Source organism: Pyricularia oryzae, chromosome 3 (assembly GCF_000002495.2).
Source record: "Pyricularia oryzae 70-15 chromosome 3, whole genome shotgun sequence".
NCBI lineage: Eukaryota > Fungi > Ascomycota > Sordariomycetes > Magnaporthales > Pyriculariaceae > Pyricularia > Pyricularia oryzae.
The window spans coordinates 4,048,936-4,073,571 of NC_017849.1; the positions used below are offsets into that span (position 1 = coordinate 4,048,936).

Consider the following 24,636-nt stretch of genomic DNA (forward strand, 5'->3'; position numbering starts at 1 on the left):
CGCAGCACACTGCTACTGTTGAGGTATAAGGGGCCTGGAGCATGTAGCAGTTCCCAGTCCAGGCAGTTAGGCATTCGCACAACTCTGATGAGTGTCAAGGCCTATAGATAGGTAAGGTACCAGTCTAGTTGCCGATATAGGTTGCATATGCAACATGAAGCGTTCCCTGCCTAGTCAGTAGTGATCGATATTGAACATCTGCCAGACCTTGAATCCTTCAACCAGGCTTCTGCAAGTACGGATCAAACCCAAATTCCACTCGGCTGCTTGCAGAACTAGATATTGCCTGGGTCCAGAACCCAAAACTTTCGGACGTAGGAGCAGCTAGGAGCGATGTCGTTCTCATTTGTCGCAGCCACTATTAGCCTGGACTGGGCGCAAAGGCGACCCATGAACAGTGGTGAAGCAACAAAGTCATTCAAAAACTTGACACACAAGCGGTGTACGTCGCAGATGAGATATTTTTGGGCATCCAAGCTGCCGAGGTGTATCGCAGGATAAAGATGACGAGGGCACGATTTCCGATCTCTGTGAAGTAGGTAGGTTCTCACTCACCATATGACGGCCATGTGACGAATGAGCTTGAGAAGGCTGTGCCTCTGAAGAACCTTAAAAAAGTAAACGCTAAAGGTCGAGGAGAGTCACCGGCGGTCTTGCCCTGTTAATTCAACCGACATGGAGGCGTTCTTTCTATTTGAAGAACAGCAAATCACAGCGGTATTTAATTCCGATGCGCGGAAACCCACACTGAACCGTTGTTGTAAAATCACAATAATAATAATCAGAGAAAAAAAAGAGAACAAACGATCAACCGCCCAATAATAATCAGCATCATTCATGGCATTCCACCCCCTACTACGATGTGGCCTTTGAACCACCCTTGTCTTGTCGCCTAGTCTTTTGCATAAGGTAATCATCGCTCTTGAGGGCTGCCAGCACGCCATACAGACCACGCACCGGCCACACCTTCCAAAGAGTCCTCTTGGCCCTTGTGCCCAACGAGCCCCCGACATCCGCCGCCTCCTCGGCGTCAACATCCACGCGAACCTTGTCGTAGACGCTGGGCAGGTAATCCGCACCATACTTTTTCCTCAGCGCATCGTACGACGCCCTGTCGTAGTGGGACCAGAACTCGTCCTCGGTGTAAAAGGCCTGCGCGTACAGCCACTTCTTGCCCTGCAGCTCGGCGACCTTGGCCTCGAGCAGCCGGTTGGACTGCACGGCCGCCCGGCGGTCTATGTTGCCCCTGGGCAGATCGCCCCAAACGCCAAAGTTGAGCAGGTCGGGCGCGTCCGGGTCGGCAAACTGTGAGTGCAGGCCGTGGGCCGAGTCTGGGCCTTCGGCGCGGCGGAGGCGCAGGGGGCACAGCCAGAGCGGGTATATCTTCAGCTCCGCGTCCAGCCACGTGGCGAACTCGACCGCCTTGTTGAACGGCACGCCGACGTCCTGCGTCATGCAAAAGTCGGCGAGCCCGGACTTGTGCAGCGCGCGGTACATGACGCGCGTGTGCAGCAGGGGGTCGAGCACGTAGCGCGTGGCCCGGTTGAAGGGCGTGAGGAAGTAGCGGAACGCCCACCTCGCGGCCCAGAAGCCGCCGCGGTCGTAGCGGAATAGGTAGTCCGTCAGGGGCACGTAGTCTGTAGCAAACTTGATGCTTTCGTGTTTGTCGTCAGGTTTGCCGTCAATCTGCTTCCGCCCTCGGCCCTTGAGCCGAGGCAGGATGTCCTTTTCAACATGTACATAAAACCACGGATCCTTGCGCCTTGTGAATTGCTGTATCCTGCCTCCCTCCGGCACCGCGTCCACCAGCCGTCCTACGCATGTGACCACCTCGCCCAGCGAATAGGCTATACCGTCAATGTAATCGTTCTCCTCCCGTGCCATCTCCTCCCGCATCTTGTCCACCGCGTCACCAACACCACTCGACAAGTGATACTCGAGCTGGACGTACGGCTTGGCCTCGACGAGCCGCAGCTCCATGAGCGTCACGACCCCGAGCGTCCCAAACGCCGACGCGGCACCCCAGAACAAATCCGACCACTCCCCGGACCTCGACGCCCGCGCGACCTCCCCCGTGGGCAGGACGACCTCGACCCACTCCACCGTCGCATCGAACGCGCCATGCCGAAACGAGCTGCTCTCGCCCGACGTGCCCGAGAAACCCCCGCCGGCGGTGATGCCGGGGAACTCCATGACGACGGGCGGGACGAGGCCGTGCGCCGCGGTGGCGGCGACCAGGGCGTCCATGGGCACGTTGGGCTCGACCACGGCGACCCTGCGCTCCGGGTCCACGGACAGCACGTGGTCCAGCCCGCTCGTGTCGACCGTGTTGTCGGCCCGCTTGTCCGACCGCCGCGTGCTGTTGGTCGAGCCGTGGTAGATGCGGAACGGCTGCCGCGCGTCCGAGAAGTGCTTCACGCGCGCCGAGATGGTCGCCACTGCTGCGTTGTGTGCTTCCATTGCCTCTGTTCTGTCGTGGATGGAAGGGAATGTTCAGGTGTTGTTTCCGATAGTTCCGAAAAAACTGGTCTTACACCAAGGGAAAAAAGGGGGCGATTTTATGTGAGATCGGCAGGCGCCCAGAATCTTACGGGTTGGCAAATGAGCGAACAAAACAACACCCTGACGAATGAAGGATTATATGAAATTCTGATTGAGTTTTTTTTTGGTCTGTTCAGTTGAGAAAGCAAAAAAACATCAGACAGATCTGGCCGAAGTCTTTTGTTCGGCGGCAACAACACCAGATCAAACGTGTGATGTGGTTGGTGATTGTATGGGTGTGCACCAACAATAAACACCTTGCTTCCGTCCGGTGTAATTGGTACCACTCACTTTGGGGGTGAACCAAACAATACCTAGCCCCACCAGGCTTACGCGATTACCCTGGAATGGGTGGACAAAACACATCCCAACATTCAGAAAGTCAATTGACTTTCAAAACGGGTATTTCTCTCAAAGGATGAGAAGAAAAGAAAAAAAAAAAAAAAAGTCAAACAAAATCGGCAGCGGCTCCTTCATGCGCCACTTTTGTCCTATGCTACTTTCTTTCTAGATGCCCCTGAACCTGAATGGTATTTGCAGTTTCATCCCGTGTACCACGAACCCATCCAGGCGATCGTTAAACAACTCTATTCAACCAGGCGATCGCTAAACAACTCTATTCGTCCAAGCCCATCCACACAACCCCATCGAGACGCACCCCCGCGCTCACAAAACTCCGCCCTTGGAGGCGAGCCAGGCCTTGGCCTCCTCGACGCCCAACGTGGTGGTCAATATCACGCGCGCAAAATCATCCAAGTCTTCCGCCTTTGCCTCGTGCAGCACGCGCTGAATCTGCCCCGGGGAGACGATGATCGGGCCGCAGCCGTCGTCCGCGTCCCCGATGGCCTTGTGGTTGGTGTTCCAGGCCTGGGCAAAGTCGATAGCGTCCGGTGCGCGCCAGAGGTCGGCCGCGAGGGTCCAGCAGTTCCAGGTGGCCGTCCGACCCGTGCATGTCCCCATGGGCGCACCCGTCGCCATCCTCATCAGCTGAGAGAAGAAGAAGGCGATGAGGTAGGTGCGCCGCACCGATTCCTTAAAGGCCCACTGCTCCCAGAAGGCGCGGGTCGGACCCAGCGGGTAGAGCTGCAAGGGTTTCGTGGGTCTCCGGATCCCCCTTTGCTTCGTGTGCAGCGATGCAGCCTTTTCAAAATCGACGACTGACTGGGCGGTCAGGCTGGCCATCATGAACGTGGTCGACACGTCGGTGGAGCCGGCTTCAATGATGAGGTGATCTTTCAGCGTGTTCATTGACTCCTCGAACGCGGCCGTCGCGGCGGCATCGTCGACCCGGCTGGCGAGGCCCTCATCCAGCGTCCGCATGATTTGGTACATGAGCAGAGCCTGGGTACGGTACAAGACCTCGGGCGTTGAAGCGATTGACGGCAGGGGATTGTTAATGGCCTTGGCCAGCCTGCCTTCGATGGACCGCATGATGACGGCGTCATTTCTTGGAGTGCGGGCCATGTATAGGGCGCATGCAGCATACATATCTTCGATTATGGGCGGGAAGCCATCTTTGTAGAGGGACGGATGGCTCCATGGTGTGCCTGTGGTCTCGACAAAAGCTTTGGGTGCACTTAGCAGTATCGGTATGGTGTAGGACAAGCGGGTACGTATCATGTATGATATGGTGAAGGAGGTCTCCGTGGCCATGTTCGGTATCGGCAGGTAAACCAGGTCTGTATGAGGTGGTTCCTGCGGCCGAGCAAGCACCGGATCCATGTTTTGCGGAGGATCTTGGAAACTATCAAGGTCTAGACCGTCAAACACGGAATTAGGAAGACAAAGAAGGTTATCCAATGAACCCTCGCAGCCAAAGATGCCATCGTCCTTGGGGATGAACTCGGCCGTCTTTGTTCCTGGAAAGGCACTTGTTGGAGCATTGTCAAACAGAGGTAAGTTCGTCAGTGATGGGTCGTCCAAGAAGGATAACCCATCAAAGCCGGTTGCAGTCCCGCAGGTCCCGGACAGCGGCAAGCTCTGTGAACCCGACTCAAAAGCTGCGTGCCCACTGGCTGCCTGGGCCTGCTTTCTTTTGGAACGTGCAGGGCGGCTTGCCGGGATCCCGCCAGAACCTCTATTAATGGGGACAGCGCTGTCGTAGTGACACTCGATCTGTCTGTGTGAGCAGCGAAGACATGTTGGAAAGCCGAGATCGCAGCGTCGTTTGGCCTTGATGCAACCTTGGCATGACTTGCGCCGGGGTGGTGGGTTGTCTCTCTCGACAGCCGACTTTGATGGTGCCTTGTCATTGAGAGACATTGTGATTCTGCTGACTTGCTGATATGAACAATTTTTTGAGGGGGAGCAAGTTCTTTCGGCTTGATTGCGAAAGACTAAATCACAATAAGCAAATTTAAAATTCAGGCTCTAGGGAACATTTCGCCGCTGATGGAATATGAATAAAGCAAAGCACCTCCATGTCGACGATTGGAGCCGCGCTCATCCAAAGTTGGCGGGCATCCGCCATTACAATAGATCTGGTCTAGAATTGGGAGCCAGTAAGCCCTAGGGAATTAAGCGACGACAAGGACGGCGGAGTCCCGCCAGGTGCTAGGTACCTAGGTACCAGTGACCAACAGCCGAGAGAGCATCTGAGTGGTGGTTGACAATGGCGGCAACAATTTATACTGTGGCCCTGAAGAAATTAGCAGTGGGTAAAAGGGATAATGCTGGGCACAGTGTGCGTTAGTACAGACTACCTACTCGTAGAGATGGATATTCAGGTTCCTCTGATCAACCTCCATCGGTATGCAGCTTGGTGAACAAATTGTTGTTTCTTCCAAGATGGTCGAATTAAATTAAGTGTACTACCCATTAGTTATAAGGTCCAGCATTGTACCCGCGTATAATTACAATCGTCATGGTCATGACTCATTCCATTTTTTGTTTTGACCTCCCATGTTCCATCACAGTGTTACCGTTACCCACACCGATTTAGGCGACGCCGAAAACCTCGGAGGGCGTAACGTTGAATGTCTGGGGCGGTGCAACAAACTGGTTGTAGCTGGTCTCCCCCGTGCCGGTCCAGTTAAAGTAGGCGTTCGGCTGGCTGTCGGCGTACTGGTAAGAAACCCTGATGTAAACGGGGTCCGAAGAATTCCTCTCCAGGAGGCGAGCCGCAACTCGCCTGGCGGCAGAGCCACCGTCCTGCATCTCGCAGACGGTGTAGGGGCCGCCCTCGTTTTGTCCATTGCAGTGAGCCTTGAAAGCCGGGGCCTTGGGGTAGCTCGTGTACTCATCTGCGGCAATGTCAAACCCTGCGTGCAATTAATAAATGTTAGTTGGGTGACCTAGGCGGAGAGTAGTGAGGATGGAATGCGAAACGCACCGTAGTAGCATCCGCCACGTGCGCATCCGGCCTCCCAGTTGGTGACGGTCCAGTTGTAGTTGAATTGTCCCGGCTTCATCATGAGCACATTGACCGGGGTGGGGTCCATAGGGCCGGCGGCCAAAAGAGAAACTGCAGTCGGCGCGCTGGCAGCCGGAAGAGCCGCAGCGGCGGCGGCAAAGATTGTTGAGAAACGCATTTTGTCCGAGGGAGGGTATATGACTGCAAGACTGTTGCTTTGTTGCTACAACCACGGGATGGGATGGGGATGGTTGGATGTATTAGATCTTAATAGTGATCAAAAACCTGGATTCATTCTCCTATCCAAGAGGGAAGGACACAGTCTTATACTATCAAAGAACCGCATACCATACAACAAACAGCTTGAATATTGCGACCCTGACGGTGACACTTCTTGGTCCGACCACCTCATTTTTGTCATGAATACGAGCTGCCAGGGTTGGTGTTGCCTGTTTTTAATCAAGATAAATGCAACCGTCAAACCGTTTCCAGGGATCGTCATGTCGACCGGCCGAGCTATGTGGGGAAATGTAGGGAGGTCAACACTACTGCTACTTACCACGATAATACTACGTAGTATTTTTGTGGTAATGATTCTATGCACAAACACAGAAACCTCGATACTACTACAGTACGCGTTGTTACCACGAAATAGCTAAAAAAAAAAAAAAAAAAATGGATGGCGAGGTAGGCAAGGGTGTAACTGGCAACTGGTTAGTAGGAAACCTTGTGAACACCAAAAATCGGGCAAAGCTGCTTCAAAGACTTAAAACTGTCAGATGTGGCAACTAGAGTAGACCTAGACTAGAACAAGGTGCTTGCCGGCGTTGTACTAATTGCGGCGGAGAAATTGAAATGGCATGGCCTGGTGCTGGCCCCGAGAAAGGCCTAAGCTTACAGTACAGTACAGCAGGTACCATGGCCCAAGATCTACGCTGAGCGGAAGATCAAAGTGAGGGCGGCAGCACCACAGACGAAAACTGCGTCATACCTTGCAAGCTTGCTGAGAGCCAGTCCGAGATCGCGACCCTGAAGCCCCTTGTGGCGCCGTGTGTGGCGGTGAGACTTGGCGTCACATGGACTCTGGTGTGGCCGGGGTTTGTTCTTGATCGTCTCTCGATCAACGCCTTGGCCAGGGGCATGGATCCAAGCGACTGAACGCAGTAAACCAGGCGGGTGGTCTATGAAGTAATTAATCAGTGAACAAACGAGAGAGAAAAAAATCATCACAATCACCAACCTATTCGTCCCACAGTGTCATCGTCGAATTACAGAGGAAATCCAAAGGATCAAGTGACTCGGGGAGGCTTACTAGTATCGTCCACAGGGGCAGCTACCGCATACAGAACGTCACCGTCGTAATCCGTCGAACCCGCCCTATCCGCCTGCGCCGGGCGGTAAAATTGCCAATCCGACCGAGCCGCAACAACCTTTACGTCTCCCTTTTTTATCGTTCAAAATCGAGCAACCAAACGGTCACATTCCACCCGCATTCTCGTTTTCTTCTTTTCTCTTCTTTTTTCTTTTTCCGACCTTCAAAGCGATCCTCCCCGCCACAATGTCCGAAGCCTACGAGCGCGAACGCCAAAACAACGCCCGCCTGGATGAGTTGTCCGCAAAGGTGTCGGCCCTCCGAGGCGTGACGGTCGACATTTACGACAATGCGCGGGCACAGGACGTCATCGACTCTACTGTCAGTTGCAACCCCCACCAACCCCCCATCGCGCCGGCGGGCCTGCCCGTCGCTCTGTGGTAGCGGTCCGCTTTGTGTCTGTCGAGTGGGAAATGAAGAGAGCGAGGGAATGGTCGAACGAACGCGGACGGACAAGAGCAAAAACGCTGACAATATAACCCCTCGAACCCTCTAGTCCGATACCTTCTCCACCATGGGCACGCAACTCAAAGGTTCCGCAACGCGCCTCGGCCGAATGGCTGCATCGGGAAACAAGGTCGCCGTCCTCAAGCTCTCCGGCATCCTGATCGCAATCTTCCTCGTGCTCTACTACGGTCTCAAGCTGTTCTTCTGAGTGCCGGTGCTCGGCGGGCTAGGCCATCTGCCGTCTGGGGATACACCCCACCGCCTGAAACAAGCGGTCGGAGGATGAAATCTGTTGTCGTGCCTGCGGATACGTGATCGCTCCACTTGAGAGGACCCTTCAGCTTCTCCAGTTTGGCCTTCAGGAGCCGAGACTTCAACGACGCACATGGCTTAAGCGACTTGACGTTGTGCGAATACATCCATAGCTAGCGTGTCTTGTTTAGTACGAGGGATGAGGGTAGAGTTACTCTTGAGGCAGTCAGGACTGCAAGGCAGGTGAAATCTGGTTTGGGCATAGCAAGGCGTTCCGGGTTGATTAATGAGTTTAGGGTAGTGTATCCAAAATGTGTTATTTTCACTCCCTTGGGCCAGCTGGGAATCACAACTTCCGTATGCTCATTTCGTTGTCCGAGTTGATAAAATGATGCTGGTACTGTACTGTAAAACGAAACCTCCCCCGTGTATAGTTACATGACAGAAAGATGGACGCAAGGTGCAATACCAGGAACAAGACTACCATTTAAAAAATGGCTCCAAAATCATGGTAACCCCTGCCTCCCGTGGTCCAATCCGAACCGGTCAGGATCCCACATCTTCCCGATATTACCTATGGCTCATGCGATTTTGCTCTACTGCCACACGTTGGAAAACAAGTCGTCATTGCCCCCGAACCCGGCCGCAGGCTTGGCAGTCCCTCCTGACGCATTCCCCGTCCCCGTGCTGCTTGCCCATCCGCCAAACTCCTCATCAGCAGCAACCTTGGGCTGGAAACCACCAGAAGCCCCCGGAACGATGCTTTGGCTTGCTAAACCGCCACCGCCACTGCTTCCCCAACCACCAAAAGCATCTGAGCTGCTCGACGGCATGGTTGTCGCTGTGCTCTTGGCAGGTGCTGCAGCGGCCTCGGGTGTCGACCAGGCGTCGTTGGCGCCCCAAACATCAGAGTTCGACCAGTTGTTGGTGCCCATTGTCGACGTAGGATTAGAGGTGGCGGGAGGTGACTTGACCTGGGTCGAGGCTGAGAGATTAAAAACGGAGTCGGAACTTGGCGCAGGGGCGGCACTGGGTTTAGGAGTCGAGGTCTGGGCCGGAGTAGAAAAGTCAAAAAGGTCACCAAGCGCTGCAGAGGCGGGCATCGACGTTCCAGCAGGCTTTGCCTGGGGCGCAGATGCTGTGGTGGCAGTGGGTGAAGTCAGTCCACCAAAGCCGCTAGAGCTTCCAAATGACGACTTTTGCTGGTGAGTCTGTGCAGGCTTTGTGTCGAAAAAGCTCCCACCGCCAAGACCCGAGAAAGCAGATGTGTTCGACGTCTGCTGCGGCGGTGGGGAGCGAGAGCTAGACAACCCCCCAAGGCTGGCAAAGGCATCGTTTGCGGGAGGGGATTTGGGAGCGCTTGAAGTCGTGTTGAAACTCAAGCTGCTAAATGCATCGTTCATGCCCCCAAATGCACCCGCACCCTGAGACTGCTGCTGCTGCTGCAGGGGTGGCGAGTTCATACCGCCAAATGATCCCTGCTGTGCTTGCTGTTGTGGCCGCGGTGCAGTAGCATATAAAGAAAGAATGGACTGCTTCAGGTCCGGCCGAGACTGTCCTCCGGCTCCGCCTGTCCCGGTAGTGCTAGACGGGCGAGGAGGGGCAGCAGTTTCCGTGCCCAAGAAATCCAGGCCCAGCAAAGAATCCTTTGTGCTTGTCGTTTTAGGCGGAGCCGGCTCGCCCTTTGACGCAACCTTGGACATGGCAGGGCCAGCAGAGTTTGCACGAACGGGAATTGGGTCACCGCCAATCAAATCCTGCTCCGGAGCTGGGGGCGCCGGTGCTCGGCGGATTGAAGTAGGGGCGGAGGACTGACCCAGCGAGGCCTTCCGTACAGACTCTTTCCGGTCGATGGATTGCTTCTCCTTCACGAGGCTCAAAGGAATATCATCGTCGGCTTCGGCATCAAGCGTCGCCGGATCAGGCATCGGGCCATCCATGACCCATCTCTTAAGCTCGTACTTTGTCCTGATAAAGTTCTCAATCTTGGCCTCGGATGGCGCATGACCGGCGGCCAGCTTGGACTCCCAATATTTGTTTGCGCGCGCGTTGCCCCAGCTCAAGACGCTCTGCAACTGCTCATCCGTCCACGAATCCAAATCGACCGACTTGACTCTGCTAATGTGGGTGCCCATTCCTCGGTGAATACCCGAGCAGCGGATGCAGATAAAGACGCCCAGGTTCCAGCTCGCCCATCGTGGATCTGTACAATAAAGTGTCAGCCGTTGTCCGCTTTGTGAGGGTTGGATGATCGTATCAAGAAGCGAAAGGCGACGAACGTTTGTTACGCTTGCAGTCCGCGCAGATCTTGTTGGTTTCTAACTTGAGTAGGCTTTTAATGGTCGCCTGGTTTTGAGCCGCCCGTTCGGCAGCGGGGTTGGGAGGTCTTCTCGACATGACGAGCGGTCTGGATAAACTGAGGATTTATTTGAATTGTGGTGTCGCGTGAAAAATCAAAATATTGATGGTGGTTACGCTTGGATGATTAGCAACGGTTGGGAGGATGATTGAGATGTAGGTGTTTATCTGGGATTGGGCCGCAAAATTGATATCTGGCGGTCGCCGTGTCGCTGCTGACAATAGGCATGTCGGGTTGTTCCACCTCAGAGTCGAGACATTTGAATCGTGGCATTCCACAGTGCGGGGATTGCACAAGTCTCGCCACACTTTGCGCAGCACCTCCCTTGACCAGCATTAACAAGGCCAAACCCAGCCCAAGAACTGTAATTCAACGAGCTCTGTTCACGTAGTGGTGTTACTTAGTCTAAGAGATGAAATTCTTCAATCAAGTCATATTTTTTTGTATTTGTGGTTGTGCTTGGGAGAATATCTGCTGCGTCAACACGAATTCAGCACCGAGCCATGCACGCCGCCTGCAGAATCCCCTATCTTGGAACGCGGTCACTTTTCGGCAAGGTTGACGAAGGCGGCATAACCAAGGCACTTCACGTTGACTACCTACACTGGCCTTGTTTTGTGTGCCAACAAAACAAACAAACAAATAGTCACTCTGACCGCATTACTGCTATCTCAAGGTGCCGATTTCAGGCTAGTGCGAGCATTTCCTAGACAATGAGGCTCAAAAGTAGAGGACCTGAATCTGTTTCTAAACCCGGTCAGGTCCATCTAGCAAGGTACTATAGTGGGAGGTACTACAGCGGTGGCACTGCAGGATAATATGGGGCCGATAACTCGGGAATAGTGGGACTGCTCCGGCCAGGTAGAGCCCACCGTTCATTGATTGGTGCAGTGGGGTTATAGCTACCCCCCCGCGACATGACATCCTTGCGCGTGACGCAAGCCGACAGTAAATAATAGCACTACCGACCTGCCTTGTCGTCTGTTGATTCTCGAGGTACATTTTCTACAGTAAGGTTGGGTAGGTAAACGCCTACGAAGAATATCAGCAGACGCTACGATAACCGCAACCCGTTCACAACCAGAACATCCCGGAGTGGTGATGTTGAACTGACTCTTCAGTCGCCAAAATTTCTCTTCAGAATTGAGATCAAATCACTGGTCATCTATTTGCTACACCACGTGCTTGCTTGCTCATCTTACCCCGCCGTCGCGTTGGAGTTCACTTGCTTCTGGTACAATACCATTCACCATATCTTTTTACCAAATTTCCAACGCCGACAGCATCTTGGAACTGCCGTTTTAAACCAATCGGCGCCTTCCGCCATGTTTTCCCAAAAGAAACCCTACTCAGCAGTGACCGTAACGGTCGAGCGGTTGACCAGTGAAAGCTACGAGGAGGACGATCTGAGCGGGATCCCAGATTTGGTAGAGATCATCAAATTACAACCGACTGGCCCAACCGAAGCTGCCCGTGCGATACGCAAAAAACTCAAGTATGGCAGCGTACATCGTCAACTTCGCGCCCTGACATTGCTCGACGGCCTAATCGAGAATGCTGGTCCGCGCTTCCAAAAGACATTTGCCGACGAACCATTGCTGGAGCGCTTGCGCTTCTGCGGCACTTCAGAGTTGTCGGACCCGGATGTCAAGAAGAAGTGCTCCCTCATGTTTCGCGCCTGGGCAGTATCATACGCCAACACACCAGGCCTCGAGGGAATCGCCAAGCTCCACAAGGTGAGAGACGCCAGCTCCGGCCACGACCCCAGTGTCTGACGATCATGTGATGCACTCTTTATATATACTCTGCATCCTCCCATACTGATCTCCAAGTGTAGCAAATGCCTCGACGGAAACAAGCCGTAACTCAAGATCGATCCAAAGTAATTCGGGAGACAGAGAACAACCCATTCACCGAAGAAGAGGCAGCTGGGTCTCGTCGCGCAGGTCCCTCTTCAGCGGTGTCCACACCAGTAACCGGTCGCATCGAGTCCTTTTCCTCTTTTGGTTCGTCAAAGGATAAGAGAAAGAAGGACAAGGCCAAGCACGGCAAGTCCGGCTCTCGTTCTTTTAACCTTGCGGCCGAGCAGGACCAGATGAAGAGCACCATCGCCGAGTCTTCTATCGCAGCGACAAACCTGATGAATGCCCTGCAGACTGTCAACAGAGAAATAGAGCGTGTCTCTCACAATGCAACAGCCGTCAAGCACTTTGAGGCTTGCAAGCAGCTGAGGCGCAAAATTCTGCGCTATGTGAGTCGCACTATCTCTTGGGCCGGCCGAGTCAATTTTGGACCACGGCCACCGCCGATCAACTCGGCCGAGATATCTCTATTGACTATTTTATCCCCAGATACACTATGTCGAGTCGGAAGATTGGCTCGGTGGCTTGCTTCACGCCAACGACGAGCTTATTACTGCTTTGATGACCTTTGAGCAGTTGGACCGTTCCATTGACGCGGACAGCGACTCGGAGGATGATATGGCCGAGCAGGCGCATGCGTATAGGAGTAAGTTAGCCCTATTCGAAGGTCTCAGATATTCCATGTCGTGCATGCATGCTAATCTGACTCTGCGCCATGTCAAAGTGGCCAGTGAGCGGGCGAAACAACAAGCCTCGCCTACAAGTCCAAGTCCCGTCTCACAAATGGCTGGCCTGAGTATCAGTCGCAGCCCCCCTCCACCTCCGCGCCCGTCGGCCTCGTCAAAGCCACCACCACCACCTAGACCCGCCGCGCGGCAGACTCCTGGGGTCGACAACGATGACGACGATCCATTTGCCGACAGCAACGCCTTGCCAACTCCGGGAATGGAGAAGTCGCAGCCAAACTGGTGACATGTTGCCGGCCAATTCAATTCGGATGTATATCATCGACCACACAGCACGATATTATTATACTTTACTTGACAGCGATTGCGATGCCAGAATAAAACAGCAGAGTTAGATCTCTGGTCTCGAAACCGCTTGGTGCTAATTTCGATGTTTTTTGTTGGCTTCAATGTCATCGCATGATTTTTTACTCTTGTTGATTTGCAGTCTTGCAAACAAACAACAAACGCAGCATTTGCCAAGTTGGGCTGAAATGCGAATATAAGCACAGGTGCCTCGGCTTCCGAGGCATGCAAGAGCTCCAAGGGCATCGAGTCAAGTCAGATTTCTTGGCCTGGCACGTTTTAGGCTAAGAAGCACTGCATGTGGACCTCAGCCGCACACGCCGAGGTGCCACCTCGGCTTGTTCCGTACCTATCGCTATGAACTTCTCGTGACGTTTCCTGATTTCTGACAATGTCAACCCGCGCATTTTGCAATTCGCCAACTTGGGTTTGTCATGCCTTTCCTTGGGCTTATTTTAACACGCGACTGCATCCGGGGTAAGCAGTAGGCCAAGACAACGTTGGTTCGGCTGACATAGCCTCCATTGGTTATGCGTGGTCCAGTCACATATTCTCAACATGGTCAGCTGTGGCGCTCCCCGGGAATAAGTTTTTGAGTGCCGCAGCTAACGGGTCTTGGGTGGTCGGTCCAACTGTTTGTGCATATAGCCCCGGATTCCGACGAGTATTTTTCTCTCGAATCAACTTTGTCATATACCTCCAGTGCAGATTATTCGTTCGAATCGCCTCTGGACTTATTTGATCCTAGCCTTGCTACTATATGTGCCCGTACTATTCCCGAACTTTGGCCAAATCGGATCCGATATTATAATGGCAACCACTCAACCTGGCAAGCCCTCCAATCAAACCAAGGAGAATCCGCCGTACTCGGCCGATATTCCTGGCCGCCCAGTCATTGCCGGGGAAACAATTCCTCGAGGTCATCAAAAGACATACAAGCATGGGCTGCTGAAGCGCCCCATAGATGCCGGCGATGACATCAAGACAGTCTTCAACCTCCTGCAGCGGAGTGCGGCTCTATATTCTAACGAGCCAGCAATTGGGAGCAGGACTCTCGTCAAAATGCACACAGAGACCAAGAAGGATTCTAATGGAGCAGAGAAAACAATGTCATATCCGGAGCTGACCAGCTTCAAGTATATGGTATATTCAGAGTTCCATGAATTGGTACTAAATCTAGCATCGGGGCTGAGAAAGCTGGGTCTTCAAACCGGCGATATGTTGCATATATTTGCCTCCACAAGGTCAGTCAGCATCAAGTGCTGGGCTTTGGTACAGTCGCAACTATGGTCTAACCTAATTGTTATGTATGCTATAGCCCAAATTGGCTTGCAATGTCACATGCGGCTGCTGCCCAGTCATTTACACTGGTCACTGCATACGACACGCTTGGGGAGTCTGGTGTTGAGCATTCCCTAAAGCAGACCGACGCTAGAGCCATGGTGGTCGACGCACACCTTCTAGCTACCATCAGGCGCCCGCTTGAAAAGGTCTCGTCGGTCAAATACATCGTTTACAATCCTAAATCGGTTCTGCAGCAAGTCAATGTCGAGGACGAAGTCCAGAAGCTCAAGGATGCATTTGGGCAACGAGAACTCACCTTCATCAGCTTCGACGATGTCGTCGCCATGGGCAAGGCTCACCCCTGCGAGCCAACACTCCCTCGGCCCACTGACAACTTTTGCATCATGTATACATCCGGATCCACTGGCCTTCCTAAGGGTGTCGCCATAACGCACGAGGCCTTCGTCGCGGCAGTTGCGGGAATGCACGGAACCGTTGCCAATACGGTCTCCAATGAAGACTTTGTGCTTGCATATCTACCGCTGGCTCACATCTTTGAGTTAATTCTCGAGAATATAGTCATCCACGTTGGCGCTACTCTGGGATTTGCCTCTCCAAGGACGCTGGCAGATTCCGGCGTCAGGGAATGTGGTGGAGACATGAAGGAGTTTCGACCGACTATCATGGCCGGCGTTCCGCAGATTGTAAGTTGCAATAGCGATCACGTTTCTTGTCCGTGAAAGCAAGTTTGATCCGAAGGGCGTATTCCAAGGACCTTTGCATGTTGTCCGCTTTCTCTCATTCTTTTTTTTTCGAACCGCTAACACCTGTGAACCTTGACAGTGGGACACTATTCGCAAAGGAATCCAAGGTCGCGTCCAGAACTCTGGCCTGATCAAGAGGACAGTTTTTAACACCGCCTTGTCCCTGAAGAGCTCTCTCGTCTACTATGGCCTCCCTGGCCAGGCGGTACTTGATAGCCTTGTCTTTGGACAAGTGAAGGCCATGACGGGTGGCAGACTCCGCTTCATAGTCAACGGCGCCACTGGCATCTCAAAGGAAACGGCTCACTTCCTGGCCATGGTCCTTGCTCCTATGATTAGCGGCTACGGCTTGACGGAGACTTGCGCCAACGGCGCCCTTGGTTCGCCGCTGTACCGCCCCGCACCAGGTGCCATAGGCCCGCCTACTCTGTCTGTCGAGGTAAAGCTCGTGTCGATACCGGACCTCAACTACTCGACAGACACGAAGCCGCCGCGCGGTGAGGTCCTGATCCGCGGCGGGCCTGTGGTGCGCGAGTACTACAACAACCCGGAGGAGACGGCCAAAGCCTTCACCGAAGACGGCTGGTTCCGCACCGGCGACGTGGGCGAGTGGGACGCCGACGGGAACCTACGCATCATTGACCGCGTTAAAAACCTCGTCAAGCTGCAGGGAGGCGAGTATATTGCCCTCGAACGTCTCGAGGCCGTCTACCGCGGCTCCCAGTTCGTCCAGGGCATCATGATCTACGGAGACTCGAGCCACCCGCGACCTGTCGCCGTCGTGTCCCCGGTACCAAAAGCTCTCGCCAGCATCCGTGGCGGGCCCGACGCTGACGCCGATGCCGCCGACCTCCAGGCTTTGGCGGCGGACCCGGCCGTACAGGATACCGTGCTCAAGGACCTCGTCCGTCTGGGGAAGGCGGCCGGATTCACGAGGCTCGAGACTATTGTGGGTGTCGTGATCGTGTCTGATGAATGGACACCTGCGAGCGTAAGTCATCCCCACGCATACCTCTGTGCATGTTGCGAAAGGCTCCTCGTACTAACTTGAATCGTGCGTGCTTGTGTAGGGACTGGTGACTGCCACACAAAAGCTCAACCGTAAGGCCCTCTATGAGGAGTACAAGGACAAGATCCAAGCCTCCCTCGCCCAATAGATACAGCTGCTTTGTATATACTATTCAGATCGTGCAGACGGAAGTAAAAAAAAAAAAAAAAAAAAAAAAAAAAAGCATCGAAGCACATGCAACGGATGCGGTTGCGTTGGTATCTCATCATAGAAGCATTGACCAAGTATATTATTCGATTAGAGGGTGCCCTACTTGTAAGGAGTAACAATCTTTGTGTAGCCTGCTGTATATATTGATACATGTGTGGAATGGGCAAGACACACATTGTAATTAGTATTGGGAACGTTTTTTGTTTTTTCCTCACACTTGTCACAGGGCAGCCCATAAAAGCATAATCGTCTCCAAGATCATTTCTCATAGAAGCTCGCCTTCTCGAAAAGAAAAAAAAACGCAAATAAAGAAGTGGAATGCGTGAACCACAAATCTCCGTTGCACCTTGCTAATATGCCCACGATCCAAAAATATAAACATAAAACAAAACGCCACCGAAGTCAACCACAGGTATTGATAGCTAAGGTCACAAAAAGAGCAAACAAAATGAAGGCGAGAAAAAGTAAAAGGCAATGATGAATAAAAAGAATAGAAAAAGAGACAAAAAATAAAGAAGTGAAAATGACTTCTGCCGCCCCTGCAAATGACCCCAGGTCAATTCAATCATGCTTCATATATGCACTGTCCTCACAGCAGTGGTCAAGTTTTTGTTCTTTTATTTTTACTTCGCCACGGGCTGACGACTGTAGAACAGAATGTAGGCTGAAGATTCCGAGTCCGCAGCATACATGCCTGCTGCGTCAGCATCCTCCTCGTTTCTGATGGTCTTGGTTGAAATGATCGAATCGTTACAGTGGTACCAAACGCCGCCGTTCCTGGACGGGTTCTGGTCTCTCACAAATGCTGTATAGTGGCCAGATCGCAAAGTCCCCCCATGAAGAACGGCCGCATAGCAATAGTAGCGGAAAGGGCCAGTCCACTCTTCGCCTATTCCCTCCCCACTGGGCGTTGGATCTGATACAGCCGCAAGATTCAAATCGTCAAGGGGGAAAACGACCTTGGTGTTGTTTTTTCTGGTATCTCCCCTGTCGACACTGAACCGGCTAAGAGAGATACACAGGAGCTTGGGTAGCCGGGCCAGTCGCACCGTTGAGCTGGTAGTGTTCATCCTGCTACACCCGTCGCACTTGTAGCCGTCCAGGAGCTCGTTGTAAGAGAACCCGCCTGGCAATAAGTCTACCAACTTGCACGGCCCCCTTGCTTCCGGGACTGGAACTTGGATCTTGTTGAAGGCCTCATGGCTGTAGTTGGTGTGGTTACAGGTTCTGCAGCGGACCACGTTTTGCGACAGACCACGCCAGTAACGGTCGATAACCGAGTCGTTGGCCGAGCACCACCCGTTCCAGAAGGTCAAGGCATTCTGGTGATTTTCTTTACCAAATACCAAGCTGGATGGATCAAAATTCTTGTTCCGCAGACGATTTGTCTCGTCGTGGAGGTGGTCCATCAAGAAGCTAATGAACTCCTCAGCGTCCTGCTGCTTGTGTCTGCTGCCAAAAGCTTCCCGCTCCCCCTTTGTCAGATTCTCTCCGTTGTCAAAAGTCGCTGTGTTGCGGTCGATGAAGTTGCAATATTCCTGAATCAAGGCACCAAGTCAGTCGAGAAGCTACATGGTTGAGCAGGGTGGATTCTGTGCAAGGTGCATTCTTACCATCAAAGTTCTACACTCCATCGATTCGAATTGGCCATTTAACATCCAGTGGAACAGATTGGACAAGATTTTGGACAGGAATTGGTGGTTCTCCAATTTCTCTCCATCGCGCATCGGTACTTTCCATCGACTTTGCCACTCCTCGCCGATCAACTCGTCGACGAAGCCACTCGAGTGAAAAAGGGCCTGTATTGATGCATTGGAGTAGCACCAGACACCGGGATTCGAGAGGCCGACTGGGCGTCGCTCTCTTCGCGAAAGAGCCCTGGATTCCGTAGCGACTGGTGTGTATAGTTCCTCCTCGCCAGTTTCCATCAGGCCGGTGTAGTTCTGTCGGGTCCGGGTCCGGGCCGGACGAGCTGGCGGTGCAAGCATTGTGTTGTTGATATCTGCTGAGGCAGGGAAACCCCTCGTAGCTTGCGTGACCGGCGCAGTCATTGACTCTTGCACATCGCTGACTGCAGGGAATCTCCTCAGGAATTCCTCTTGTGTACGAACAATACTCTGCCCCTCAGTAGTGAGCTTTTCATTCCAACGTCTAGCATCTTCGGCATTCTGGATGGGCTTTGCTTTTGGTCTGCCCTGACCACGCGACAGAGAAAACCGCGACTTGGCGTGTTGGATCTTGTGGATTGCACCAGAGGTTTCAGACCTTTCTAGAGCATTTTCGCCGACAAGTTCAACCCAGGCATCGAGCCCGCCCTTGAGGAGCTTCGCTGGCTTGCTGTCCCCTGTCAGATCGTAATCAAAGTGCCTGAGAGCATTGTACAGGCCGAACAAAGCATTCTCTGCTGGTGTTCCGCCCCGCCAGTTGATCTCCTGGGAATCTTGGTTGTAGAAGACGACGAGGTCGTATTCACTCCGTCGGCTGAAGATTTCTTCCTCGCGGGGAGGTGCGAGAATCAGGCTCTGCGCGATATCATCTGCAGAAATATGTTCACGCTGTAGCACATCAGGCTCCACACAAATGATTGACGTTGACATTATGTGGCCTTCGTTGAATTCCTCCCTGGTTCTCACATCAATTATCAGAACCTTAAAGTTGACGGATGAGCATCGCATGAACTCAAATAACTGTTCTGGCGTTACAGTATCTCCATCTGGAATTCGGGGCTGAGGACGGGCTGGGGGTGGCTTTGCTTGTTCATTATTTGCAGGGGCCGAATAATCCTCTCTGCCCAGAGGTTGCTTGCCCTGCGAAGCCATCGACGTGGAAGAAGCTGCCCGGCTGAACATTCCCCTCGAATTGCTTGAGGGCAGGTTCGCGGACTCATTGGAAACGGTGCCCCTCGCTGGGCTGTAAATGGCCTCGGGTACCTTGGGGAAATCGGCGGGGATGTCGCTGAGTACTGATATTCCAGCGACTTGGCCTGGTGTAGGCCGTGACCCTGCTGATCCCAACGGTCGTGGTGATGGGACGCCAGCTCCATTTTTCCCACCTCGCAAATTCGCAAAACGTTCAGCAAGATCTTGTACTGGAGGACTGGAAGGACCGGCGCCGTTTGGCCCAGTCAGTACAGAGTTTCCATGCAAGGCTTGGGGCTTCGGATGCGGCGCTGGCCTCCTGGTGGGAATCCCGTTTGCTGCATGCTGAGCGGCATCTTGGCTGTATCCGGGACTAGGCACAGCTCCGTTGCCGGACAAAGGCTGCTGTGATGCTACCGGCTTTACCGCACTCCCATTCGATTGTAGCCCTGGCTGCGCATGGCCATTGGCCTGCGTTGATGACGAGCTGGCACGTTGAGGCCGCACGCCGCTTTTTTGGTTGTCCAGCTTGACAGCTGCTTTGACCTTCTCGAAATCAGGATGCAAGGCCTGGATCTTGCGCATCAAAGCCGTATGACGTGCAGCCAGCTGCTTCCTATCCGAAAGAGACCCGAAACCCTTGTTCCTTGGAACGGCCTCGACAGCTACTACGGTAGCTGAAACGTACTCTTTCAGGGCCATATGGGGACGGCCAAAGCCCTTGAGAGACTCAGCACTTCTGAGGTGATTTTCGCCCTGTGCTATAACGGTCTCGATGGGGGCGAAGGCATCGATATTGACAGGTGGGTTGAGGAGGTCATCGATGTGCGGTAGCGGTGGCTTGCCGGGGCGGCCGTTAAGGGGTGCATCGGCGTTCATTCTGCCACCCGCCGTTGATGTGGTGAAAGTATAGGATGCCGAGGATACGGAGGCGGAGGGTGGCGGCACCATCCTGGTTGATTATGCGTGTATAGTTGCTAGTCGGTTACCTATCCTTATGTGCTAGATTCATGGCGATGATGAAGTGAGAGCTGGATTGAAACGAAAACCTGCTCCCTTCTCTGATAGAAGTGACAATGAGCTTATAAGGGGTCCGATGGCAAGCATGGGAGGCAGTCAAAGACTACAGCGCCGAGGACGCCGGATGCAGCGTCCCGACTATGTATCGGGCAGAAACAACAGGCCGAGTTTGTGTTATGTTGTTTTCGGTATGGTAGGTATACTGCTGCTCGGTTGCACGCCCAGACTAACTGGAATGAGGGGGCATTCTTTGTTCGACTTTCGCTTCAAAGGTGAGATGGGGCGAATCAGGCTTGGAGAGGCTGTTGCGGACCGGTTCATGCGCTCGCACCGCACCTGCACTTGTTGTGTTGTGGTTGACGGCGTAAAGCCCGTCACTTACACACACCCTCGAGTAATAAGGATAGTCGATAGACGAATGGCGGGCCAGTCGCGTTGGCGGGGTGTGATCGGATCAATCAACCAAGTCAAATCGGAGCAAAATGGAGCCTTTGTTGTTGCGAGATTGCCAGCTATTAATTGTGAACGGAATCCGGGAGCGGCCTGTTTGCGGTAGAAACGGCCCCACCATGAGGTACCTACCACCCAGTAAAGTACCTTGTGTGCCCCAAGGGACTCCAAAACGCCACCTCACGCAGTCAATCAGTAGTAGCCCACATCGTCATTGGGCTGAGCTCCTCCCATGTGAACCCATGTGGCTGTGGCCGGGGAGTGCGGAGCTGTATCCAAGCGCGGGTCCATGACAAACAGCGGCCCCGTCTTACTAAGGTAACTTTAGCATGCGTACCAACATTAGCTATCGCCGCCTACCGTCCAGCCTCGAGCTTTTGCGACGGCGTATTGGAATATTTTTGTCGGAATCAAACACTGCCAACTCAAATCGCTCACACAGCAATTATTGCTCGTTGGTCCAGTATTACAAAAATCCACTCTTGCATTGCCTGCCTGTTCCTTTTCTTTCGCCAGCCGACTCCACCCAGCGATACAGTGCCAGGGTTGCGTCATAGCACACGTAGACCCAACGGCCGACACGGCGGCGATTCTTGTGAAAGCGGCCAAACGCGCATCCTGACACGACATCATCCCCCACACCGTTGCTTTTGACTTCGCTATCGTCGCTGCCTGCATCTCCGCGAGACAGAAACTGCAGTTCTGCGCCGTCAAAATGATGAGCTGGTGGTCTTCGGGGGCGAACACTGCCCTTGACGAGCAGATTGAGAAGGCGACGAGTAGCAGTTTGTATGCCGCTCCCACCCAGCCGGCCCGTCTGGTGCAAATTGCCATGTCGGCATACAGGCTTAACTATTCCCAAGTGTTGCTTTGTGACTAACAGCATGCCTATAGAGAAGATATTGCGCTGAACCTCGAGATATCCGATGTTATTCGATCCAAGACCGTCCCGCCCAAAGATGCCATGCGTTCGCTCAAAAAACGAATCGGACATAAAAACCCCAACACGCAACTAAGTGCTCTTGAGGTCTGTCGCCTGCTAGATCTCTTGTTTTTAGCGACCGATGCCCCTGGTCTACATCGATACTGACGTTGATTATCAACAGCTTACCGATACGTGCGTCAAAAACGGCGGACAACATTTTCTGGTCGAGATCGCCTCGCGCGAATTCATAGACAACCTTGTCTCTCTTCTCAAGGCCACAGGGCCTGCTGCCGTCAACGCAGACGTACGAGCCAGGATTCTCGGGCTGATACAGTCCTGGGCAGCTGTCACACAGGGTCGCGTTGAACTTTCGTACATTGGGGAGGTTTACAAGACCCTGCAGCACGAGGGCTTTCAGTTTCCCCCAAAAGTCGCTGTGGCTACCAGTATGATTGACAGCAGTGCGGTATGTCATTGATTGTAACCCCCCATGGCAACGTTTACATGTGAGCCGCTACTAACAATCAACAACAGCCTCCTGAGTGGACCGACTCCGATGTCTGCATGCGTTGCAGAACTCCGTTTACTTTTACAAACCGGAAGCACCATTGTCGCAACTGCGGCAGCTGTTTTGATCAGCAATGCTCGTCGAAGTCGATCCCGTTACCACATCTTGGCATAATGCAGCCGGTTAGAGTGGACGATGGCTGCTATGCCAAAGTTACGGATAAGAGCAGGGGTTCAGGAGGCGCTGGCGCCGGCGCAGGATATGATCGAAAGTCGCCCAGCCTGTATTCTTCATTCCCCCACAAGAACCGATCGTCTTCAGCGATGCAGCCCCGGAGTGCTAGGGTTGATGACGGATTTGATGAAGACCTGAAGAAAGCCCTAGCAATGAGTCTGGAAGAGGTCAAGAGCCATTCCAGAAATTACGCGCCTGCAAGCAATGGTGTTGCCAACAGCGGCCAGTCCAAGGTTAATGGGGATTCTTCCGCAACGAAGACTGTGGAGGAGGAAGACGATGACCTCAAGGCTGCAATCGCAGCATCGCTGGCTGACATGGAGGAGCAGAAGAAAAAGCATTCTGCAGTACTCCACGAACAGACGCATAGTACAGAGGCGGCATCCGCATCAACTTTCGTCCCGCCCAAGAACGACTACGAGCTTACACCGGTTGAGGCGGAGAACATCAACTTGTTTGCGACACTAGTAGATCGCCTTCAGACGCAACCTCCTGGGACAATTCTGCGCGAGCCTCAGATCCAGGAACTCTACGATAGTATTGGGACACTTCGGCCAAAGTTAGCGAGGACCTACGGAGAGACTATGAGCAAACATGGTACGTTTTCTAGGGCCGCAACAGATATGGATATTGGCGTGATATCCCCGTCCTGAGCTAACTTGTTGTGCAGATACCCTTCTTGATTTGCATGCCAAACTCGCAACAGTAGTGCGCTACTATGACCGAATGCTCGAGGAGCGACTCTCAAAGGCGTACGGTCAGCGCAATTTCGCGGGTTACAACATGCATGTACCTCGCCAGACATCTAGCCCTTATCCATCGCTACAAGGCCCCAGTGCACCTGCAAATGTTCCCGGAGAAAGTTTTTACACCGGGCAACCTCAGCACGACTATGCCGAACCGTCAAGGCAACCTTCATATCCTCCACAAGCCTCTGGCGCTCAACAGCAGTTCCACCAATATGCGCCACCTCACCAAGCTTCTCAGCCCAGCGAGGGCTGGCAGCCCTCGCACACTCCCGCTCCGGCAGCCCAGTATGCTGGACAGCCTCCTCAGCAGTCGACAGAGTCGACTCATTCTCATTCCAGCGCTCACAATCACCAGAACCTTGCAGCGCCAAGCGCACCAGATCAGTCGCTCCCAACGCCTACCACGGATCCGGCCGCTTCTTATTATTTTAATCAACAACAAGTGTCCGCACTGCAGACGCCGGTGTCTGTTCCCGCGGAGCCTGTACAATCGCCATACCCCAACTTGCAACAACAACCCCCAGCACAATACCAACACTCACCTGCTCCTCAAGGCCAAGCGCAGCAGCAAAAACCACCCCAGCAGCCCCAACAGCCGTACTGGCAACATTCTGCGTCCCAGAACACTGCGTTGCCGACGAATCACCAGCCATGGCCCCAGGTTCCCAACAGACAAAGTGCATCTTACGTGCAAGAGCCCTTACCTTCCGCACCCCAGCACGCACCGCAAAAGCCCGTTGTAGAGGAGGCTCTGATTGAGTTGTAGGATGGTCATGAGGTTACTTTTGCAGTTCGGGCTTTGAATCGCATGTGTCAGAAGGTATTACAGCACAGCCCCGGTTGAACATTTTCGGTCGCGGACTTGGATGTTTCGATGCTTGTCGTATACAATCGCTCGAAAGGTAGATTTTTTTAATCGCAAAGAGATATGATTTCTTCCATAAGAGAGGATAACTGTTTTCGTTTCGTTGGAAGGCTAACGTGGCTGCATTGGTAAAGTTCCTCTGACGCCGATTGGTCCTGTCATCCCTTGCGTTGCTCAAGAAAACGGGATAGGATGAGAATTCGAAGGCATCAACGAATACTGGAATGTACCCCTCGCTTCAGAATGGTTGTCGGGGGCTTTTAGCAACTGAAATGAACAAAGATTCCTTGATTTGGCAGTCAGCTGTACTACCCTTTAGCGCAAGCCTTCATATCTAGCAAAACCCGGATTCGTTGCATTCCTAACGGGTCTGCCTCTACCCTCCAGACAAAGATGCACCGGTTTTCTTTCTTTCTTTGTTGGATTTGTTTCTTGTACTCTCGAGCTGCATTTATCTCACTGACTCACAAAAACCACACGTCTGTCTGCCAGAAAACTTTTGTGACAGGTTTGATCAAACATCCGAACGTCGCGACAATATCCG

General features: G+C 53.2%; 10 protein-coding genes across 10 annotated transcripts; 5 read left to right on the top strand and 5 right to left on the bottom strand.

The window, feature by feature from the left end:
* Nucleotides 1-350: 350 nt before the first annotated feature.
* MGG_16834 (uncharacterized protein) lies at nt 351-2,801 on the bottom strand. The gene has a single exon (XM_003712397.1). It carries the CDS (start codon nt 2,458-2,460, stop codon nt 856-858), a length of 1,605 nt encoding a protein of 534 aa, XP_003712445.1. The 5' UTR covers nt 2,461-2,801; the 3' UTR covers nt 351-855.
* Nucleotides 2,737-5,316, bottom strand: MGG_16835 (uncharacterized protein). Its single transcript, XM_003712398.1, has 2 exons — nt 5,248-5,316; nt 2,737-5,171 (listed from the first exon to the last, which is right to left on the bottom strand). Exon 2 carries the CDS (start codon nt 4,801-4,803, stop codon nt 3,208-3,210), a length of 1,596 nt encoding a protein of 531 aa, XP_003712446.1. The 5' UTR covers nt 4,804-5,171; nt 5,248-5,316; the 3' UTR covers nt 2,737-3,207.
* On the bottom strand, nt 5,312-6,265 carry MGG_16836 (uncharacterized protein). Its single transcript, XM_003712399.1, has 2 exons — nt 5,873-6,265; nt 5,312-5,801 (listed from the first exon to the last, which is right to left on the bottom strand). The coding sequence occupies exons 1-2, from the start codon at nt 6,069-6,071 to the stop codon at nt 5,479-5,481; spliced, it is 522 nt and encodes a 173-aa protein (XP_003712447.1). The 5' UTR covers nt 6,072-6,265; the 3' UTR covers nt 5,312-5,478.
* Nucleotides 6,266-6,568: 303 nt separating this feature from the next.
* MGG_15119 (uncharacterized protein) lies at nt 6,569-7,051 on the top strand (the record flags this gene model as incomplete). The annotated part of the gene is made up of 2 exons (XM_003712400.1): nt 6,569-6,606; nt 6,904-7,051. The coding sequence occupies 2 exons, from the start codon at nt 6,569-6,571 to the stop codon at nt 7,049-7,051; spliced, it is 186 nt and encodes a 61-aa protein (XP_003712448.1).
* Nucleotides 7,052-7,451: 400 nt separating this feature from the next.
* Nucleotides 7,452-7,920, top strand: MGG_04953 (uncharacterized protein; the record flags this gene model as incomplete). The annotated part of the gene is made up of 2 exons (XM_003712401.1): nt 7,452-7,586; nt 7,762-7,920. 2 exons carry the CDS (start codon nt 7,452-7,454, stop codon nt 7,918-7,920), a joined length of 294 nt encoding a protein of 97 aa, XP_003712449.1.
* A 350-nt stretch (nt 7,921-8,270) lies between these two features.
* On the bottom strand, nt 8,271-10,861 carry MGG_04954 (stromal membrane-associated protein 1). The gene is made up of 2 exons (XM_003712402.1): nt 10,244-10,861; nt 8,271-10,167 (listed from the first exon to the last, which is right to left on the bottom strand). The coding sequence occupies exons 1-2, from the start codon at nt 10,359-10,361 to the stop codon at nt 8,561-8,563; spliced, it is 1,725 nt and encodes a 574-aa protein (XP_003712450.1). The 5' UTR covers nt 10,362-10,861; the 3' UTR covers nt 8,271-8,560.
* Nucleotides 10,862-11,648: 787 nt separating this feature from the next.
* MGG_04955 (VHS domain-containing protein) lies at nt 11,649-13,157 on the top strand (the record flags this gene model as incomplete). Its single annotated transcript, XM_003712403.1, has 4 exons — nt 11,649-12,059; nt 12,161-12,574; nt 12,675-12,831; nt 12,910-13,157. The coding sequence occupies 4 exons, from the start codon at nt 11,649-11,651 to the stop codon at nt 13,155-13,157; spliced, it is 1,230 nt and encodes a 409-aa protein (XP_003712451.1).
* Nucleotides 13,158-14,026: 869 nt separating this feature from the next.
* On the top strand, nt 14,027-16,421 carry MGG_04956 (uncharacterized protein; the record flags this gene model as incomplete). Its single annotated transcript, XM_003712404.1, has 4 exons — nt 14,027-14,460; nt 14,535-15,204; nt 15,344-16,255; nt 16,335-16,421. The coding sequence occupies 4 exons, from the start codon at nt 14,027-14,029 to the stop codon at nt 16,419-16,421; spliced, it is 2,103 nt and encodes a 700-aa protein (XP_003712452.1).
* A 112-nt stretch (nt 16,422-16,533) lies between these two features.
* On the bottom strand, nt 16,534-20,873 carry MGG_04957 (ubiquitin carboxyl-terminal hydrolase 2). Its single transcript, XM_003712405.1, has 2 exons — nt 18,097-20,873; nt 16,534-18,021 (listed from the first exon to the last, which is right to left on the bottom strand). Exons 1-2 carry the CDS (start codon nt 20,290-20,292, stop codon nt 17,107-17,109), a joined length of 3,111 nt encoding a protein of 1,036 aa, XP_003712453.1. The 5' UTR covers nt 20,293-20,873; the 3' UTR covers nt 16,534-17,106.
* Nucleotides 20,874-21,526: 653 nt separating this feature from the next.
* On the top strand, nt 21,527-23,993 carry MGG_04958 (vacuolar protein sorting-associated protein 27; the record flags this gene model as incomplete). Its single annotated transcript, XM_003712406.1, has 5 exons — nt 21,527-21,600; nt 21,706-21,838; nt 21,918-22,202; nt 22,271-23,075; nt 23,149-23,993. 5 exons carry the CDS (start codon nt 21,527-21,529, stop codon nt 23,991-23,993), a joined length of 2,142 nt encoding a protein of 713 aa, XP_003712454.1.
* Between the last annotated feature and the right edge of the window lie 643 nt (nt 23,994-24,636).

Coding starts and splice junctions, on each gene's coding strand:
- MGG_16834 (XM_003712397.1), bottom strand. CDS start 2,460: ATGGAAGCACACAACGCAGCAGTGGCGACCATCTCGGCGCGCGTGAAG.
- MGG_16835 (XM_003712398.1), bottom strand. CDS start 4,803: ATGTCTCTCAATGACAAGGCACCATCAAAGTCGGCTGTCGAGAGAGAC.
- MGG_16836 (XM_003712399.1), bottom strand. CDS start 6,071: ATGCGTTTCTCAACAATCTTTGCCGCCGCCGCTGCGGCTCTTCCGGCT. Junction 5,802..5,872: donor ACGTGGCGGATGCTACTACG/GTGCGTTTCGCA, acceptor AATTGCACGCAG/GGTTTGACATTGCCGCAGAT.
- MGG_04954 (XM_003712402.1), bottom strand. CDS start 10,361: ATGTCGAGAAGACCTCCCAACCCCGCTGCCGAACGGGCGGCTCAAAAC. Junction 10,168..10,243: donor GGACTGCAAGCGTAACAAAC/GTTCGTCGCCTT, acceptor TTTATTGTACAG/ATCCACGATGGGCGAGCTGG.
- MGG_04957 (XM_003712405.1), bottom strand. CDS start 20,292: ATGGTGCCGCCACCCTCCGCCTCCGTATCCTCGGCATCCTATACTTTC. Junction 18,022..18,096: donor TGGAGTGTAGAACTTTGATG/GTAAGAATGCAC, acceptor GCCTTGATTCAG/GAATATTGCAACTTCATCGA.